The 20,853-nt window shown below is 53.0% G+C and overlaps 1 protein-coding gene across 1 annotated transcript; it reads left to right on the forward strand.

The window, feature by feature from the left end:
- The first annotated feature begins 333 nt into the window (after window positions 1-333).
- LOC140420918 (uncharacterized) lies at window positions 334-17,313 on the forward strand. Its single transcript, XM_072505066.1, has 2 exons — window positions 334-564; window positions 13,765-17,313. The coding sequence occupies exon 2, from the start codon at window positions 15,611-15,613 to the stop codon at window positions 17,039-17,041; it is 1,431 nt and encodes a 476-aa protein (XP_072361167.1). The 5' UTR covers window positions 334-564; window positions 13,765-15,610; the 3' UTR covers window positions 17,042-17,313.
- The last annotated feature ends 3,540 nt before the right edge of the window (window positions 17,314-20,853 follow it).

A 20,853-nucleotide genomic window follows, 5' to 3' on the forward strand; every position in this document is an offset into this window, starting at 1 on the left:
TGCGGGATTTACTCTGGGTCCCTCCTAGACCCCTGCAGGGCTGGGAATTGGTGTCCCTTTTTTCCAGGATTTTCAGGAGTAAACCTCCACGGTTTTGATGCCGGAGTGGGGACATAGTCCCAGTAATGGAGAATCCAGCCCAGAGAGTCTCAGTGTCACTGGAACAGACATTCCATATGGTGGCACTGAATATTTTAAAGGAAATGCAAATAGTCTGCACTGGGGGTATTTAGCATTCAAAACATTCAAATTGTCTGATGGGTCACATGTTCTGTGAGGTTATGATGAGAATCTGAGTAAATCACCAGTTCACTTGCCAGAGTAAGAGAGTGAACTTTGACGGTGGACGAGTTGTTACCTGGTGAGAAACAGAATCATTTGTAGTGAGAGACTTGAACAAGAAAAGTTTTGAAAATTAACTTGGACAAAAGTGTCCTCAATTTTTCCATCCAACCCTTGAGCAAGTGGAGAATCATTCATTAATTTACAAAAATGGACCAGAAAAAATTCTCTTTAGCTGAGTTCTCACAGAATGACATTCAGACAAACCTTCCAGAGGAAACGGTGAGTATTTAACTAAAATGTGACAATAAACTCATGTAAAACTCTGAGAGGTGCTGATCATTTGGGGATTTTGGTGGTTGTGAATTGCAGAGTCTCTCTGTGGGGTTCAGTGTTTTCAATCTACCAGCTGATTGCTGGAAAACAGAGAACAGCGCAGTGGGTATAACTTTCCATTCCAGGATTAAAATTGGGTATTTTAAATTAAAGAATTTTCCCGATTAAATTGGATATCCTAAATGAAAGAATTGTGCATTTTAAAATCATACGGCAGTCAAACCTCAGGCAGGCTGTTGGAATTCAGACTTGACCAAAGTCAAATACACAACCAACCGACAAGCTGCCAGAACATGCCTGGACCTGTCCCACCAATCACCCATCAAAGATCATCGCACTTTACTGAGACCCAGCAGGAGATCATCGAACCCCATTGAAATGCACAGTTCTACTGTCCGTAGCCCAGATCGAGCCAGACTTTTCGGCACCCAGAGTTTCTACTGTTACTCTCCATGGGAATAGGTTAAATATAAGCAACAATGAGGTACCCTCAATAATGATGCTTAGAGATTAAACTGTAAAGAAGGCTTTATTAGGCTAATAACTATGCTACAGATTTGGACGAGAGCTGACTGCTATACAGACCATGAGGCAGGCCTTTATGTATGGCTCCCAGATGGGCGGAGCCAGAGGCGGAGTCCCCAGGGTTCCAAGCCTGGTCTTAAAGGGGACATCACCTTACATGATGATAAGGCAGTAACCGTTCATCACATTCACCCCCTGTTTAAAAAGGAGTCCGGCGGGGGTGAAGTGCCATCATAGGTCCATCCGTCTCGGCGGCCGGATCGTCCTCCTCGATCTCCTCAGTTCGGGCGGTGGTGCGGCGGGCACGGACGTCCCGGTTGAGGGCACATCCGGGAGCACAGCGGTCGGAGCTTCGGTCCGGGTCGGGGCAGAGGAACTAGGCAGGGCCGGGGGTAGTGGAGCCGGGGCAGAGGAACTAGGCAGGGCCGGGGGTAGCGGAGCCGGCGCCGGCGGGGTGTGTAAAGGGTAGGAGCTCACCAACGGGTGGTAGGGCCGGAAGGGGGTGTGTTGTAGGGGGCGACAGGTCCTGCAGGGGAGCGGCGCGGGAAGGGGCGTCTGTGGTGGAGGATCCAGCGGGCGCCAGATCCCGGAGGGAAACCGTATCTTGCCTGCCGTCGGAGTACTCCACGTAGGCGTAACTGGGGTTGGCGTGGAGCAGTCGGACCTTTTCAACTAGGGGGTCCGTTTTATGGCTCCTCGCGTGCCTCCGGAGAAAAACAGGTCTCGGAGCCGTCAGCCAAGGTGGAAGCGAGACCCCGGAGGTAGACTTCCTGGGGAAGCGAAACAATCGCTCATGAGGGGTCTCATTTGTGGCCGTGCAGAGGAGTGACCTAATGGAGTGTAGGGCATCGGGTAGGACCTCCTGCCAGCGGGTGGTTGGGAGATTTCTCGACCGCAGGGCCAGAAGGACTGCCTTCCACACGGTCGCGTTCTCCCTCTCCACCTGCCCGTTTCCCCGTGGGTTATAGCTTGTTGTTCTGCTAGAGGCGATGCCTTTGCTGAGCAGATACTGACGCAGTTCATCGCTCATGAACGATGTACCCCGGTCGCTGTGGATATAAGCAGGGAAACCGAACAGGGTGAAGATGCTGTGCAGTGCCTTAATCACCGTGGCTGAGGTCATGTCGGTGCAGGGAATGGCGAATGGGAAGCGGGAGAACTCATCGATCACGGTGAGGAAATAGGCATAACGGTTGGTGGACGGGAGGGGCCCCTTGAAGTCCACGCTCAGTTGCTCAAAGGGGCCCGAGGCCTTCACAAGCCGAACCTTGTCTGGCCGATAGAAGTGCGGTTTGCACTCCGCACAGACCTGGCAGGCCCTGACCATGGCCTTGATCTCCTTGGTTGAGTAATGTAGGTTGCGGGACTTGATGAAATGGACGAGCCGGGTAACCCTCGGGTGGCAGAGGTCATTGTGGATGGCTTGCAGGCGGTCCTCCTGCGCGTTGGCGCATGTGCCGCGGGACAGGGCATCTGGGGGCTCGTTGAGCTCCCCTGGATGATACTTGATATCGTACGGGTAGGTGGAGAGTTTGATCCTCCATCTCAAAATTTTATCGTTCTTTATTTTGCCCCATTGCGTGTTATCGAACATATAGGCGACCGACCGTTGGTCGGTGACGAGGGTAAAACTCCTACCGGCGAGGTAGTGTCTCCAGCGCCGCACAGCCTCCACAATGGCTTGTGCCTCCTTTTCGACTGCAGAGTGTCGAATCTCGGAGGCGGTGAGGGTTTGGGAGAAGAACGCTACTGGTCTGTCTCCTTGATTGAGGGTAGCAGCCAGGGCGATGTCTGATGCATCGCTCTCTACCTGGAAAGGGATGGTTTCGTCCACCGCGTGCATGGCGGCCTTGATGATGTCGGCCTTGATGCGGTTGAAGGCCAATTGGGCCTCAGCCTAGAGGGGAAAAGTGGTGGTCTTTAGGAGTGGGTGGGCTTTGTCCGCATACTTGGGGACCCACTGGGCATAATAGGAGAAAAGCCCCAAGTACCGTTTGAGGGCCTTGAGGCTGCGGGGGAGAGGGAGTTCCTTAAGGGGGTGCATGCGGTCGGGGTCGGGACCTAGGACCCCGTCTTCCACGACATAGCCGAGGATGGCCAGCCGGGTGGTGTGGAAAACGCATTTGCCCTCGTTATAGGTCAGGTTAAGGGCTCGGGCGGTCTGGAGGAACTTTTTGAGGTTAGCGTCATGGTCCTGCTGATCATGGCCGCAGATGGTGACATTGTCCAAGTACGGGTATGTAGCCCGCAAACCGTACTGGTCCACCATTTGGTCCATCGCCCTTTGAAAGACGGCGACCCCATTTGTGACACCAAAGGGGACCCTGAGGAAGTGGAAGAGCCGGCCGGCTGCTTCGAAGGCAGTATAGGGGCGGTCTTTTGGTCGGATGGGGAGCTGGTGGTAGGCAGATTTGAGGTCGACCGTGGAAAAGACTCGGTATTGGGCGATCCGATTTACCAATTCCGCGATGCGAGGAAGGGGGTACGCATCAAGCTGCATGAATCAGTTTATGGTCTGGCTATAATCCACGACCATCCGTTTCTTCTCCCCGGACCGGACTACCACCACTTGCGCTCTCCAAGGGCTGTTGCTAGCCTCGATGACCCCCTCTCCCAGTAAACGCTGGACCTCTGACTTGATAAAAGCCATATCTTGGGCACTGTAGCGCCGGCTCCTGGTGGTGACGGGCTTACAGTCAGGTGTGAGGTTAGCGAATAGCGAAGGGGGTGCGACTTTCAGTGTCGCAAGGCAGCACACCGTAACGGGGGGCAAGGGTCCGCCGAACTTCAGTGTCAGGCTTCGGTGGCTGCACTGGAAATCCAGTCCGAGCAGCAGGGGGGCACAGAGGTGAGGGAGGATATAAAATTTGAAACGGGTGTATTTGGCACCCTGGATCGAGAGATCCGCAATACAGTACCCCGTGATTTGTACCGAGTGGGACCCAGATGCGAGGGCTATGGTTTGGGATGTGGGATGGGTGCGTAGGGAGCAGCGCCTTACCGTTTCAGGGTGGATAAAGCTCTCCGTGCTCCCGGAGTCGAAGACGCATGCAGTGTCGTGCCCGTTGACCTGGACCTGCATCATGGAGTCCTGCAGGTGTTTTGGCCAAGTTTGATCGAGGGTGATCGCACCCAGTCGCGGGTAGTCGGAGTCGTAAAATGGCCACTGCCGTTGGTCGCACGTGTCAGGTCGAGAAGATGGCCGCTCCCATGATTCGCACGAGGCTGATGACGCGTCAGAAGAGGACGTGTCGGGTCGGGGCACAGCAGCATTGCGAGGCCTGCGGGCCTGGGAGCCCGATTTTCGGGCCGGCTGTTCTTTGTTTTTCTGGCCCCTGGGTCTGGCCAGGCAGACCCTCGCAAAGTGCCCTTTCTTCCCGCAGTCGCTGCAGATCGCGGAGCGGGCTGGGCAGCGTGGGCGTGGGTGCTGGCCCTGCCCGCAGAAGTAGCAAGGTGTGCCCCCATGGTGAGCGGGTCGCCGCGTGGCGCAGGCCTGTAATACGGGCGAGTCTGAGGAAGTCCGGGGGGGCTGGCAGAGTCCGCGGGGTACGTACCCAAGTTGTGTCGGGCCACCTCCAGCGAGGAGGCGAGCGTTAGCGTCTCCTGGAGGTCTTTTGCCCCGTTTTTGAGCAGTCGCTGCCGGATGTAGGTCGAGCGGATGCCGGACACGAAAGAATCTCTGATGTGCAGGTTCATATGGACTTCCCCTGTCACATCCTGATGGTCACAGTCCCTGGCCAGCGCGGTGAGTTTCTCAACAAACTCGTCGAGCGATTCCCCCGAGCGCTGCCGGCAGGTAGAGAGCAGATGCCGGGTGTGCACCTCATTGACGGGTTTGGCAAACCGCTTGCGGAGCAACTCAATCGCTTCCTCATAACTCGTCGCCTTTTCGAGCGTGGCGGAGATTCTGTGACTCACCCGGGCGTGGAGTAGACGCAGCTTGCGTGGCCCCAGGATGGGAGTCTCTGCGGAGTCCAGGTAGGCCTCGAAGCACCGCAGCCAGTATTTAAAAATTTCCTTTGCCTCCGGCGTTCGTGCTTCCAGATTGAGCTTCTCTGGTTTTAGGCCTGCGTCCATCCTGAATCTGGTTTAGCCTAATAAATTGAGGTACCCTCAATAATGATGCTTAGAGATTAAACTTTAAAGAAGGCTTTATTAGGCTAATAACTATGCTACAGATTTGGACGAGAGCTGACTGCTATACAGACCATTTGGCAGGCCTTTATGCATGGCTCCCAGATGGGCGGAGCCAGAGGCGGAGTCCCCAGGGTTCCAAGCCTGGTCTTAAAGGGGACATCACCTTACATGATGATAAGGCAGTAACCGTTCATCACAAACACCATGGAGATGGACACCTGGGGGCGTGCGACGAGTCCCACATGTTCAATACTTTACGATATTAGACATTTGTAACAGCTTCTGGTGGATTCCCCAGGAGTGCCACTGTCAGTATAAATTTGCTTTTACGTTCCAGGGCTAGCAATACACCTGGACCTGTTTGCCCAGGGTTTCCACAACTCCCCCTCCATCTTCCACCAGAAATTGCCCAAAGGCTTGGAACAATTTTCCAGACCTGAATGTTTCGCCCAATATGTGGATGATCTCCTCCCACAAACGGAAACCAGAGAGGAACATTTAAAATTATTAAAGGAACTGCTAAGCTGCCTCACTACTTAGGAATAAAAATAAACCCCCAAAATACCCAAATCATGAGACCACAAGTATTACTCGAGGAGTACGCTGCGTCACGTATCCACGGCCTCAGGCCATCGCCTGAGGCTCACCCCCCCCCCAATGCTGTGCCCCCGACCGGCAGAGTTCCCGACGGCCTGGGATACGTGTGGTCTCACCTGTCGAGAACTCGGCGTGGCGGCTGCGGACTCAGTCCAGCGCAGCCACCGCCGGGGGAGGGCCGATCTGCGGACAGGGATGGACATATTCGGGGCTGCGGGCACTGTGGGGGGGGGGGTCAAATGGGGGGGACTATGTCGCGGACCGGGTCCGCGAGTGCCATCCGCCATGAAGCACGGCGCGGCTGCTGCAGGCCGCTGCCGTGCGCATGTGCGGCCACGAACCCGGCAATTCTCCAGGCCGTATTGGCAGCTAGAGCCAGGCGCTCTACGTTGCCTGGCTGCTAGTGCCCCCGGAACAAAGAATTTGTGGCTGTTTCACGATGATTTTTCCGTCGTGAAACTCCACCGTTTTTACGCCGGCATGGGGACCTAGTCTCCAGAACAAAGAATCCAGCCCCAAGTCTCCTACCTAGGTACAGTGGTGACAGAGGGAAAGCATGAGATTGAAAGGAAGCGAGTTGAGTCGGCAACATGCCTTCCCTTACTGAAGGACGTGAGCTCGCTATGCTCCTCTCTGGGATTGGCGGGGTACTGCCGAAACCACATCAATGGCTTCGCCAACAAAGCAGTCCCCCTTTCTGAACCCCAACACAAAAACACCCCCTGGACCTGGACCAAGAGGCACACCCACGTAGTCTCCGAATTAAAACGGTCTTTAGCACAAGCCCCCAGGAACGACACGGGTGCCTCGGCCCAAAAGCCTACATCTCACGCCTACTCACCCCGGTGGAACAAAGCTTCTCGGTATGCGAGACGCACCTCCTATCAGTGTTCTGGGCAGTACACCGCTTCAACTATATAGTTGGACTCAATCCTCTGACGATCCTCACTGAGTTTACCCCCATTCAGTTACTGCTGAACTGGCGGATCAAAGACAGGACAGTTAGAATAGAATCGCAAAGTGGATCCTTATGCTTCAGGACTGGGGCATTGCCATAAAACATAACCAAATCCCCACCTTCCTGGCAGATAATATAACTTATGGAGGGGAACCTCACGAATGCCAGATACCGGCAGTAAAAGTCCTCAAGTGGCCTCTACTGCCAAAAACAAAGGAGGGTTCTGATCCCACTCGAAAAATCTGTGTGGACAGGTCCTCCATGGTGAAAGAGGGAAGTAGGAAAACAGGGGGCGGGATTCTCCATTTTTGAGACTAAGTGCTGAAGCCGGCGTGGGAACAGTGGTGTTTTACGACAACAAAAACGGTGCAACAGCTGCACCGATTCAGCAACTCTAAATGGGCTAGCACCATCGCCACGTGGAACACAACTGGTTCCAAGCAAAACGGCGCCGGATTTGCCAGGTCCATGATTGCAATCCCGCCCTACCCCCTCCCTCTGGCCCGCTGTCGAACCATACTGCGCCAGAGCACTGACGGGGGGAGCAACCTGAACACCAGCCCTCTGCCCGAAACTCAGGAGACCCTGGGGTTTGGGTCAGAGGAGGTCACGGACTTTCCGTCACTGCTGTCTCCAACACCCTCCACCAGGGGCAGCACGGTAGCCTTGTGGATAGCACAATTGCTTCACAGCTCCAGGGTCCCAGGTTCGATTCCGGCTTGGGTCACTGTCTGTGCGGAGTCTGCACATCCTCCCCGTGTGTGCGTGGGTTTCCTCCGGGTGCTCCGGTTTCCTCCCACAGTCCAAAGATGTGCAGGTTAGGTGGATTGGCCATGATAAATTGCCCTGAATGTCCAAAATTGCCCTTAGTGTTGGGTGGGGTTGCTGGGTTATGGGGATAGGGTGTGGAGGTGTTGACCTTGGGTAGGGTGCTCTTCTCCAAGAGCCGGTGCAGACTCGATGGGCTGAATGGCCTCTTTCTACACTGTAAATTCTATGGTAAATTCTATGATAATCTCAAGGACTATCACCTTGGTTGGGCACATGAGTGAAGCGGGTCCTGGAACACTATCTGGTGTGTAACACACATCGCATCTGGTACAGCAGGTGGAGGTAGGAGCAGCCGAGGGGCCGGGCGGTCGGATGGCAGACCAGCCCCAGGAGCCAGCTACCACCCAGACAGGTCCTGGGCTCCTGGAACATCCAGTCCCAGCCATAGTGCAGGTGCAGTCAGTGAACCAGTTACTAAAGGAGGGGATGATGGCCGGATTCCAGCACCTGCAAGCGCAGGTGGAGGAGTCCACCTGCGCGTAGGAGCAGGGGACGGTGCCGGTCATGCATGCAACTCAGGACGACACGGATATGGGTCAGAGTGTGCGAGGTCTGGGGCACTCTGGGGCGTTGCCCAGTACAGGGCTGCCCTCTCACAGGCAGCCATGTGCCAGAGCCACCTGGAAATCGCAGCGGCGCACCTCAGCGTGGCCCAGTCTCAGCAGGCCATGGCAGTGAATGTCGGCAGCATTGCCCAGGCGCTGCCCAGCGCTGCACGGACACTGAGGGAGGTGGCCCAATCCCAGAGGGAGGTGGCGCAGACCCAGAGGGACGTGGCCCAGTCACTGGCTGATATGGCATGAACCCTCAGGGTGGTGGCACAGTCCCAGATGGAGATGGTCCACTCCCTGTGCTCCATGGCTGCGAACGTGCAGACCCTGGTCGAGACCAGTGAGGGCCTCCAGGACTAGCAGCGCCAGGCGGAGGGGAGGCATCAAAGGATGGCTCCCCTCGCACCCCCGCAAAAGGAGTGGCTCAGGGTCCATCGGGCACCCCGAGGGAGGAGTAGGAGCTGGGGCCGGTGCAGGTGACCCCCGCAGGGTAAGTGCCGGAACAGTGCAGCACTCAGACACCCCCTCCTGTCCCTGAAGCATCTGGTGAGCAGCGGGCAGCACAGCACCACACCACCTGGGATGCCCAAGCAACAGCCGGGCTCATCCAGAACGGGTCACTCCAGGAGACGTGCGTCAACAGGCACCCTTGTCACAGGGCCGGGGTCACAGCAGGCCGGCACATCCGAATGCCATTCCGTGCAGGGGGTGAAAGGCCAACATGTTAGCATGGCACACATTCCCGTTCCCATCCATGGACGACATGGTGGCCCCGGTTTGCACTGCGGGCACCGCCCACGAATGTCCCCACCCCACCCCCGCCCCGTCGGTGCCCCCGATCTTGGTGCATGTCCCTGCCACCAGGGGTACCATTGGCTGGCACTGCCCTCACTAGGGGCTGCCATGGATGTGGCCCTGGGTGGTCCCCCGGTGGGTGGCGGTCGGTTTGGTGGGGTGTTCAGGGGCGGGGGGGGGAGCACTTTGTCGCAGTGTAGCCACGTAAAATGGCTGCGTCCCGATTAATCTGGCCAAACCCCAGTTTGAAATGGCTAACCCGAAAGGCTGCTGGGAAAAGCAGCTAACATGGGGCAGCACGGTAGCCTTGTGGATAGCACAATTGCTTCACAGCTCCAGGGTCCCAGGTTCGATTCCAGCCTGGGTCACTGTCTGTGCGGAGTCTGCACATCCTCCCCGTGTGTGCGTGGGTTTCCTCTGGGTGCTCCGGTTTCCTCCCACAGTCCAAAGATGTGCAGGTTAGGCGGATTGGCCATGATAAATTGCCCTTAGTGTCCAAAATTGCCCTTAGTGTTGGGTGGTGTTACTGGGTTATGGGGATAGGGTGGAGGTGTTGACCTTGGGTAGGGTGCTCTTTCCAAGAGCCGGTGCAGACTCGATGGGCTGAATGGCCTCCTTCTGCACTGTAAATTCTATGATTCTATGAAGACACAAGCAGGCAGCTGCAGACAGTATTGCATATTCGGCTCTGGGGAAGTTGGCCCAGATCGATACTCAGGGCTATCAACAGCCCATCAACCCAGATATTTGCAGTTACATTCAGGACTGTTTGCAGCCCATCTATCCAGACATCTGCAGTTAAATCGGCTATCCCCGGGAACAATTGCAACATATTAGCAATTGAATACCGGGCCAGACCTGTCGGCGCTTGCAGTGGCCGAAACAAAGACAGGTGAACGACCACCCCCCCGATCAAGGAATCGCCTCACCATTGGACACATCGACCCCAGGGATTGGGGACAAATCCAATCACTTGGGACTCGGGATCAAGGGCCGCCCCGGGAGGCGGGAAGCCCCTGGGCCCGAAAAAGTGAGGGGCCAAGTTCAGATCTCGCTCTCTCTCCTCTTCGCCTGCTCGAGACCTTCGCAAGAACAGCAACCGGCAACAGTAAGTTTGAATCCAGCGATCGCTATCCGGTAGAGACACCTAGCCACCGACCTGTAGCAGCCTTTTGAATCTCGCGGGCCAGATCTGATTGGACAAGCCATTCGTTTCCCTGACCTGGTGGGCTCTTCCTAAGTTAAGTATTGGCCAGTAGTGATAGGTTTATTATATAGATAGTAGTATTAGTGTATTAATATTGCTTGTTGTATATAATAAATGACCGTTGTTTTAATCCTTACTAAGCGGTGTGCTGTATTATTAATCATAACCTGAACTTGAAACACGTGGTGGTATCATAAAGATACCTGGCGACTCGTGAGCAAAGGTGATGTAATCAGAGCAAATAGACTAAGGCTAAAAAGAGCAACATAATTGGCGACTCTGGTGGGACCCGACTTAGAAGTGGAAAACCACTCCGGGAGAACCCCAACATTTTGAATTAGAATCCAATCGGAAACAAAACAAAAAAAACCCACAAGTGTTCAAGCGGTTCTGGTTAATAATTCACAATTCGGAAGTATGTGTATGCATGCGTAACTAACAGGGTTATAAGGCAAAACTGATAGATTTTTTGTTGCGTCAAAACTATCGGCAGTTGGTATTTCGGAAATTAGCGCAAGCCGTGCCCGTATCTACCACACCACCTTAGCCCCCTGTTCCAAATTCGAACGTAACGAGCAGATAAGAGAGAGCCATGCAGGCAATGCAAGCGATGCAGCGCCTCATGAACCCCGAAGATTTTGCTGTCGCACCAGTCAGCAGCGTTGGAGCGGGACAGTGTCCCGTTTGGGAAGTGGAAATCCGCAAATTTCTGCAGGGCAAAGGATGGCCCGTGTGGAAGGATTTCTGCAATAACGATGACTCAGGGGCGAAATTCTCCTACCCGCCCCGCCACATTTCTGCCCCGACCGGCCGGCGGCAGTCTCCGTAACACCGGCTGGTCAATGGGGTTTCCCATTGTGGGGCAGCCCCACGCCGTCGGGAAACCCCCTGGCGCCGGCAAAACGGAGACTCTCGCCGGCGGAGAATGACGCCCCTGGTCCTGGAAGTATAAGGCATACTTGGTGGGAGAACCTGAGTGAGATCCACAAAAAGAGTTTAGCGAAAGCGCGCAAGCCGATGGCAATTGTGTCCTGTCTGGCACAATTGCGAGGCACAGAGGAGGTCGTCAGGACGCTCCGCAAAGCAATAGAAGGCATACATCGTATGATTAAAATCGATGTATGCGAAGTTGAGAAAAAGTACCTGGAGTTAAAAGGGAATTTAGCAGCAAAGGACGAAGAGGTGGCTGACGCCAAACGGGGTCACCAATCTTGTCTGGCGCACTTGAGTAGTTTCCAGTCACAATATGAAAAGGCTTATCAGGACCTGCAGCGTGCAGTCCTGGTAAAGAAAGAAACAGAAAACCAGGTAGAGACGCTCCAGAAACAATGCAGAGATCTCAAGGCAGCCTTGAGAGCGCTCCACGCCACAACCACGGAACAAAGGCAGAGTACTTTGGACCATGCAAAGTGCCGAAAGCAGATTGCAGACTTGAAAGCACTGCTTTCTGTCCAAAAGGGATTTCAAGAAACCTTTGGGGAAAGTTTAGACCAGGAAGACGGCCCTGATTGGGAAAAATTGCAAGAGACAGCGCAGAGATATGATCAGGGAGCATGTGCGCAGGGAAAACCCCAAAGGAGGAAAGCACCCCCACCCCCCACACAACAGATAATACAGGCTCCCATGAACCCTGTAACAACCCACCGCACCGCCACAGCAGACGAGGCGGAAGTCTTATATTCCACCCCCCTCACAGTGACCAAATTACGGGACGCGTGTGCCAAAATCACACCGTTCCTCCCCGCTTCAGACCCACACCATTTCTTTGCCACCATCAAACACCAGTCGACCATGTACGGCCTGGATGAGAAAGAGCAGGTAAAGCTCACGGTCCTCAGCTTAGACCCATCGGTCGCAGCAGCCCTTCCCGACCCACAGAATGTAGGAGGAGGCACCCTTGCAGAAATGCATACCGCGATCCTGGATGCGATCGGGTACAACCGGGGCGACCCCGTAGACGGTCTGAATAAATGCAGACAGAAAAAGTCTGAACACCCCACAGCGTTCGCAGGACGCTTGTGGATTTACTTCGAAGCCGTTTTCGGAAATGTAGACCGTGCCCATTTGTCCGCAGACAACATGGCCAAATGGACCCGCACCCTTACCTCCCATGCCACAGAGGCAGGACAAAAAGCCTGTACAAATTATGACCCCTCAGAGGAAACCCACAATGAGAAATGGGTTTTAAAAAGATTGTCCCGCGCCTGGGAGCAGTCTGTACAAAGCAGACCCGCAGTTAAAAATCCCGAAGAACAGCAGGCAGAAGCAGACAAACCCGCAGTTAGGGAACCCGAGGAAGAGCAGGCAGACATGCATCCAGTTAAAACGCACCAGAAACCCGCATGGGTAAACGAAGGAAGGAACAGCCCCCCACAGAAACCACCGGAATGTTACAATTGCGGACAATTAGGACATTACGCACGAGAATGTCAAGCCCCCCTGAAACAGCAACGGGATAAGCCCACAAATTCCCCCCGAACCAGCAAAGACACCAACAGCCCCGACCCCCCACCCAGGGAACCACACCCAAGGGAACAATGCACCAGAGAGCCTGCTCCACCTTATGTGCCTCAGGGGTCATGTTACAACTGTGAGCAGCCAGGACACTTCGCCCGAGATTGCAGGAGACCCCCACCAGCTAGACTAGCCCCCCGATATGGAAGAGAACACCACCCACAGCAGCTACAAGGTCCCAGCTGCCCCATGCAAACTGTGAGCGCTTACCCACCACTTCTCATGGCAGCATTATCTCAGCAAGGCCACTTCATTTTTGTTTCACTCCTCCTTCCTTTCTTCTTTGGTCACGCTGCACTCCCTCCATATGCTAGTTACACCCCAGCCCAAATGTGATTTATGATGTCCCGTATTCTGATGGAACCTGCAGAATGTTTTACGTTGTCTGTCTGTTTGTTAAATGTTGTTCGTCCTACAGGAAAATGTTCTCACTGCCCCACACCCATTCACCTGAACTTTTTAGCTCTTTCCAATTGGACAAGCCAGACGCTTGTTCAGTGGTACCAACTTGTCCACAGATACGTGGTCACCAGACCAGACGCCCGATCATAGCTACTCTTCTGATTTGATGGTAGAATCAGAACAGTAACCCCACCATGATGACTACATTTTTGTCCGTTCTTTGGTTGCTCAGGCAGTGAAGAAACAGCGTTGGTCAAAAACGCTCGGGTAGGGAAGATACGGTATTGGTAGCCGTCCTACCCGGGGACTCCACCCAAAATCTTACCCGTCGCGGCCCACACACACCTCATTCGACCTTTTCTTTCAAAAACAGTTTTATTTTATTTAGGCAACCTTTGGGTTGCTGCCACATGCTATTTACATCCTGGAACATTTGGATGATAAACTTAGCACTGGTCCACCATTGGGAAGTGTGCCGTGTCCAAACATTTGTTTTGAAAAAAAAAAATGGGGGGAGAGTCACATATTGTGACCAATTATAAGGGTTTAATTGGCCCCAAGAAGGACAGACACACTAACACACCAGATATTAAACCGAAGTATTTACACACACTACGCTTGTCTTACAGAACTCCAGAAGCTCCAAGTCCGGAGAAAACCAGCGAACACAGGAAAAGGAAAGAATGAAGACAGCCATGAGGACTCCTTTCTTCATGCTCAACATGTTTGTTCTGGACACTTGGTTGCGCGGGAACGCTGACCCCATCATTCCAAACCCCTTTACTGTTAACACTTCACGGCCCAGTAGTACCGAGGGCCCAGTCACCAACCACGCTGCATTATCCTGGTGTGCCAAGTTCATAACTTGGTACTCCCTATCATACATCATTGAGGCACTGTTGGCATTGGCTATACTCGGTTATGCAGTACAGACCATGCGCCTCCGCAAGTGGAAAAGGCGAGCGTACCGCGCTCGAACCCCGGTCTATCGGATCCGATCCCCGATATTCGGCTATAACCAGACCCCAGGCCCCTGCGACATATGAATGACAAAACATGCACTGGCGGTTTTTCCTGTAAATAAAAAGAAAATGTATGGAAATGTATGATCCTGAGCTTGACTGCCAAGCCAGGAAAGAGTATATTAAATGTTGTGATTGTTATTGTCTGTTTAGAGAGATAAGATTGTATAATGCTTGAAGAATTGTTGAGGTAAAGTTAGAGGTTCCCAGTTTACTTTTTTTTAGACACATGCCCCTGCCTGACATAGCGCCCTCAAGAATTGTTTAGATAAATTTTTGTGCATAGCTAGGGTCAGAGTAGTGGCCATGTAGGAGGTGCCCCCACCCTCGGTCAGGAAACGAAGAGGACAAAATTTATGTGATCCTTCACGCTTCGCGTTAGGATCACAAGGCGGGTGTGTAGCCACGTAAAATGGCTGCGTCCCGATTAATCTGGCCAAAACCCAGTTTGAAATGGCTAACCCGAGAGACTGCTGGGAAAAGCAGCTAACAAGACACAAGCAGGCAGCTGCAGACAGTATTGCATATTCGGCTCTGGGGAAGTTGGCCCAGATCGATACTCAGGGGGATCAACTGCCCATCAACCCAGATATTTGCAGTTACATTCAGGACTGTTAGCAGCCCATCTATCCAGACAGCTGCAGTTAAATCGGCTATCCCCGGGAACAATTGCAACATATTAGCAATTGAATACCGGGCCAGACCTGTCGGCGCCTGCAGTGGCCGAAACAAAGACAGGTGAACGACCACCCCCCCGATCAAGGAATCGCCTCACCATTGGACACATCGACCCCAGGGATTGGGGACAAATCCAATCACTTGGGACTCGGGGTCAAGGGCCGCCCTGGGAGGCGGGAAGCCCCTGGGCCCTATAAAAGTGAGGGGCCAAGTTCAGATCTCGCTCTCTCTCCTCTTCGCCTGCTCAAGACCTTCGCAAGAACAGCAACCGGCAACAGTAAGTTTGAATCCAGCGATCGCTATCCGGTAGAGTCACCTAGCCACCGACCTGTAGCAGTCTTTTGAATCCCGCGGGCCAAATCTGATTGGACAAGCCATTTGTTTCCCTGACCTGGTGGGCTCTTCCTAAGTTAAGTATTGGCCAGTAGTGATAGGTTTATTATATTGATAGTAGGATTAGTGTATTAATATTGCTTGTTGTATATAATAAATATGCTCTGAAGATCCAGATCTTCAGAGAACCCTACGTGCTCTCATCCCACGTGCTCCCCGCATTGGAGATCTCTACTGCCTCCCGAAAATACATAAGGCCAACACACCAGGCCGCCCTATCGTTTCAGGCAATGGGACCCTGTGTGAGAACCTCTCTGGCTACATCGAGGGCATCTTGAAACCCATCGTACAAGGTACACCCAGCTTCTATCGTGACACGACGGACCTTCTACAGAAACTCAGCACCCATGGACCAGTTGAACCAGGAACATTCCTCGTCACAATGGACGTCTCGGCACTCTACACCAGCATCCCCCATGACGACGGCATTGCTGCAACAGCCTCAGTACTCAACACCGACAACTGCCAATCTCCAGACGCAATTCTGCAACTCATCCGCTTCATTCTGGATCACAACGTCTTCACCTTCGACAACAAGTTCTTCATCCAGACGCACGGAACAGCCATGGGGACCAAATTCGCACCCCAATACGCCAACATCTTCATGCACAAGTTTGAACAGGACCTACTCACCGCACAGGACCTTCAACCGACGTTATACACCAGATACATCAATGACATTTTTTTCCTTTGGACCCACGGCGAAGAATCACTGAAACGACTACACGATGACATTAATAAGTTCCATCCAACCATCAGACTCACCATGGACTACTCTCCAAAACCAGTTGCATTCTTGGACACACTCGTCTCCATCAAGGACGGTCACCTCAGCACGTCGCTTTACCTCAAACCCACGGATAACCTCATGATGCTCCACTTCTCCAGCTTCCACCCTAAACACATTAAAGAAGCCATCCCCTATGGACAAGCGCTCCGTATACACAGGATCTGCTCAGACGAGGAGGAGCGTAACAGACATCTACAGACGTTGAAAGATGCCCTCGTACGAACGGGATATGGCACTCGACTCATCGATCGACAATTCCAACGCGCCACAGCGAAAAACCGGACCGACCTCCTCAGAAGACAAACATGGGACACAACCGACAGAATACCCTTCGTCGTCCAGTACTTCCCCGGAGCGGAGAAACTACGTCATCTTCTTCACAGCCTTCAACACGTCATTGATGACAATGAACATCTTGCCAAGGTCATCCCCACACCCCCACTACTTGCCTTCAAACAACCGCGCAACCTCAAACAAACCATTGTTTGCAGCAAACTACCCAGTCTTCAGAACAGTGACCACGACACCACACAACCCTGTCATGGCAATCTCTGCAAGACGTGCCAGATCATTGACATGGATACCACTATTACACGTGAGAACACCACCCACCAGGTACGCGGTACATACTCGTGCGACTCGGCCAACGTTGTCTACCTCATACGCTGCAGGAAAGGATGTCCCGAAGCGTGGTACATTGGCGAGACCATGCAGACGCTGCGACAACGAATGAACGGACATCGCGCAACAATCACCAGGCAGGAATGGTCCCTTCCAGTCGGGGAACACTTCAGCAGTCAAGGGCATTCAGCCTCTGATCTCCGGGTAAGCGTTCTCCAAGGCGGCCTTCAGGACCCGCGACAACGCAGAATCGCCGAGCAGAAACTCATAGCCAAATTCCGCACACATGAGTGCGGCCTCAACCGGGACCTGGGATTCATGTCGCATTACATTCATCCCCCACCATCTGGCCTGCAAAATCCTACCAACTGTCCTGGCTTGATACAATGCACACCTCTTTAACCTGGGTTACCCCATCTCTGGATCTGTAAAGATTTAATCACCTGCTAATGCTCGCATTCCTAGCATTGTTTGGCATCTTTGAATTTGTCTATATATGTGTTTCTGGAACAGACCTCTTCATTCACCTGAGGAAGGAGCAGCGCTCCGAAAGTTAGTGACATCGAAACAAACCTGTTGGACTTTAACCTGGTGTTGTAAGACTTCGTACTGTGCTCACCCCAGTCCAACGCCGGCATCTCCACATCATATATAATAAATGACCATTGTTTTAATCCTTACTAAGCGGTGTGCTGTATTATTGATCATAACCTGAACTTGAACCACGTGGCGGTATCATAAAGATACCTGCCGACTCGTGAGCAAAGGTGACGTAGTCAGAGCAAATAGACTGAGGCTAAAAAGAGTAACAGCAGGGGGTGGGAACACCTATACGGCCGGTGCCGCTGTGTCGAACCAGGGGCGAGGTGGGTGGTCAGCAAGATGGCTGCTGCAATGGCAGTCGGTGCCTGGGCAACGTCCTATTCCTGGGGGGGGAGGCACCCCGGCTACTCAGCCTGTCTCCCCCCCCTCCCCTCCCCCGCCCCTGGCAGAGGCCCCCGTGCTATTGCCAGCACGGCCAGCGTGGCCAGTGTCCCGGCCAGCAGTCCGTAGTCACTCCACACCATTTCCTACCTCCCCTCTCTCGCTCAGCAGCCAGGACGCCAGGTTCACGGTCTTTATAACCACACGTTAACCACGCCATTGGGCAATCAGCCCATCGGAGGTGATGAATTGTGAAGGCCACGGATCATGGGGTGTCAGGCTCGCTAATTTTATGCCTACTGTACTTTCACCCCGCAGGGCAATCGCCTCATTTACACCATGTTAGGGGTGCCAGAGCATGCTGATTTGGCTTCAAACTGGCACCCACCGCGATTTTGGCATCGGAAGTTGTTCTCCGCCCAATTGCATTTCATGATATCGGTGTCGAGAAACAGAATCCAGTCCAGGATGTGGTATCTATCTGGTAGATCAGAAAGTCAAGGCCCTGAGGGAACGGGCCTCAAATCACCCCGCACACATAAGTACAGCGATAGCTTACGTGGTCAGCCACCCCGACATGTTCCCCATGCCCGCAGACATACACTCCGATCGTATGTATGTCTGTAACAGTTTAACAGACTTCATGCCCCTATGGGAAGCAAGGGGATTCATATTGGCACTGTGAAGATTTATTTTCCAGACTGCCCAAGATCGGAAGTATGACATAATTAAATTAAAATCTCACCACCACCGCACCTCCCCACTTGGGACCGTAAGGGCAGACGAATTAGCCAACCAGGATGCTCAGCAGGGGGAATTTTGGCAGCCGATAGTTACACAGCGAATTGAAGCCAGAACTGTTAGCCAGACCAAGGTCGAAGGTCTAAAACAAGCTCAGAGCAGGGTTCAGGACCTGAAACACACTCAGGAAGGGGCAATCCTCGCCTCCTTTGGATATCAGTACAGGACGGGCTTGTCCTTAAGGACAATCATTTTCCAAACCATGATGTCCAGGGTCATCAAGGGGCAGGAACCACAAATAAGCGAATCAAAGGATTCTGCTGGTGGCCAAACCTAGAACAGGAAATACGCATTATGTCGATAATTGTATCATCTGTGCACAGAGCAATCTTGATAAATATGCCCACAAAAGGGAACTGAGGCGTGCCCGCCTGATGGAGGGTCCCTTCAGATTGATTATATCGCTCCCCTACCAACCAGTGCGGGAGATTACAAGTGCATCCTGGTCGTTGTAGACACCTTTAGTAAATGGGTAGAGGCTTTCCCGACCCGCTCTAACATGGTAAAAGTCACCGCTGACATCCTAGTGCAGTACATTTTCAATAGGTGGGGTCTCCCCCACAGTATAGATTATGACCAGGGCACCCATTTCATAGCCCAGGTAATGCAGAAAGTAATGGAACTATTTGGGGTAAATCAACATCGGATACTGCCCCTAGTCCAGTGGGATCATAGAAAGAATGAACCGCACCCTGAAAGACATGGGCCGGGATTCTCCAAGCCCGCGCCGGGTCGGAGAATTGCCGGGGACGCGAGAAATTCCCACCTCGCCGCTGCAACACTGGGACGCGATTGTCCGGTGACCGGAAAATCAGCGGTAATCGCGGCAGCTTAGTCGCCGCGGCGCCAGTCGGGGGCCGCTGAAAGCGGTGATTCGCTGCAGTCCACCGACCAAACTCCTGCTGAGTTCCGCCAAGTCCCGCCGGCGTGGTTCTAACCTGGTACCACCTGGTGGGAGCTTGGACCCGCGGCCACGGTGGACGTTCTGGTGGGGGTTCTGACTCTGGGGGGACCTCCATGGGGTGCAGGCAGCGATCGGTGGTTTCAGATCGGCAGGCGCCTGCGATCTGGAGAGGGCCTACCTATTTCCATGCGGGCCAGCTGTAGCTCTCCGCCATGTTGCGTGGCGCCGGCAAACACGCACATGCCCCGGCGCGGGGCTGGCCGTCATGCTGGCCCCCTGAGGACCACTGAATCGCTGGGCCATGTGGCATACACCACTCCGGTGTTTACACCAGCGTCAACACTTGCCCGGGATTTTGGAGAATCCCGGCCATGATTCGGAAAACCGTTCAGCAAAATGACCACTCCTGGAATAAAGTCCTGCCCTTCGTACCCATGATAGTACGGAACTCTGTGTCCAGTTCCACTGCATACAGCCCCCATACCCTAATGACTCAATGACCCATGAGAGGAATAGACCCCCTACTTGGGTTAGATCGATCCAGGCCCGAAGTCATGGCACTCGTGCATGAGAACATCATAAAAGCCATGTTACAGAACATCCAGGCTGCTCAACAGGCCAAAGCTGTCAATATAGTGTCATGTGAGAGTACCTTTAGCAAATGGGTGTTTAAGAAATATACCTTTAAGAAATGTGTGTTTATCAGTGATGTCAGAATGTGGGTGGAGCTGGGCTGTCTGTCGGCTTTTTAACTTTCGTTTTAGGCTGTTTGCTGCAGGGTTTGTTTTAGTTTCTTTTTCAGAGGTGGCTAGCTGCAGTCACAGCCAGAAGGGGAATTAGTCTTTCTCTCTGTAATCTAAAAACTGTAAATCGATCCATTGGTTATTTAAAACGAATAACTGCTCTCAGTAGTGACTTTCACCTGATGTGCCTCTGTTAAAGGTTTTGTTTTTAAGTCTTATGGATATCAAAAGGAAAGCTCAAAAGATTACTTAGTGTTGTATTCTTTGGAGGTTGTATTTGAATTTATGGTTGCTAAGATGTTCACTGTTCACTTTAAAAAGGTTAACTTGAGTTCATAGAGTAAACATTGGTTTGCTTTAAAAAAATACTTTTCCATTTCTGCTCTACCACTCCTGTAGAGTGGGCCATGTGCTCCCCATTCCACAAACTATTAAAAGTTGTGGGTCAGGTGAACTCCATGACACACTTTGGGGTTCTCTAAACCCTGGCCCATAACAATAGGCAAGCGGAAACAAGGCCTACTTCAATGGGAAGGTGAATCTTATCGAATATGAGGTAGGGCAACAGGTAATGCTCAAAGTTTTTCAGCCAGGTACTTTCTCGTCCCCCAAATATGCCGGGCCCTATTCAGTGGTAGATAAAGCAAGCTCCTCGGTATACAAGATATTGGTCGACCCCAAGAAAGCCGGATGGTACCATGTCAACCAGATGAAGGCATTTGGCTCTCAACAGAACTTCCACCAACACCACTGTGCTTTAGAAGGAATCTGCGAGCCCCCGCATGCCACACCGCAAGGCCCAGGCCACGAGGCCCACCCGGTGGACCTCCGACCAACCCAAG

Source organism: Scyliorhinus torazame, chromosome 5 (genome assembly GCF_047496885.1).
Source record: "Scyliorhinus torazame isolate Kashiwa2021f chromosome 5, sScyTor2.1, whole genome shotgun sequence".
NCBI classification, from domain to species: Eukaryota; Metazoa; Chordata; class Chondrichthyes; order Carcharhiniformes; family Scyliorhinidae; genus Scyliorhinus; species Scyliorhinus torazame.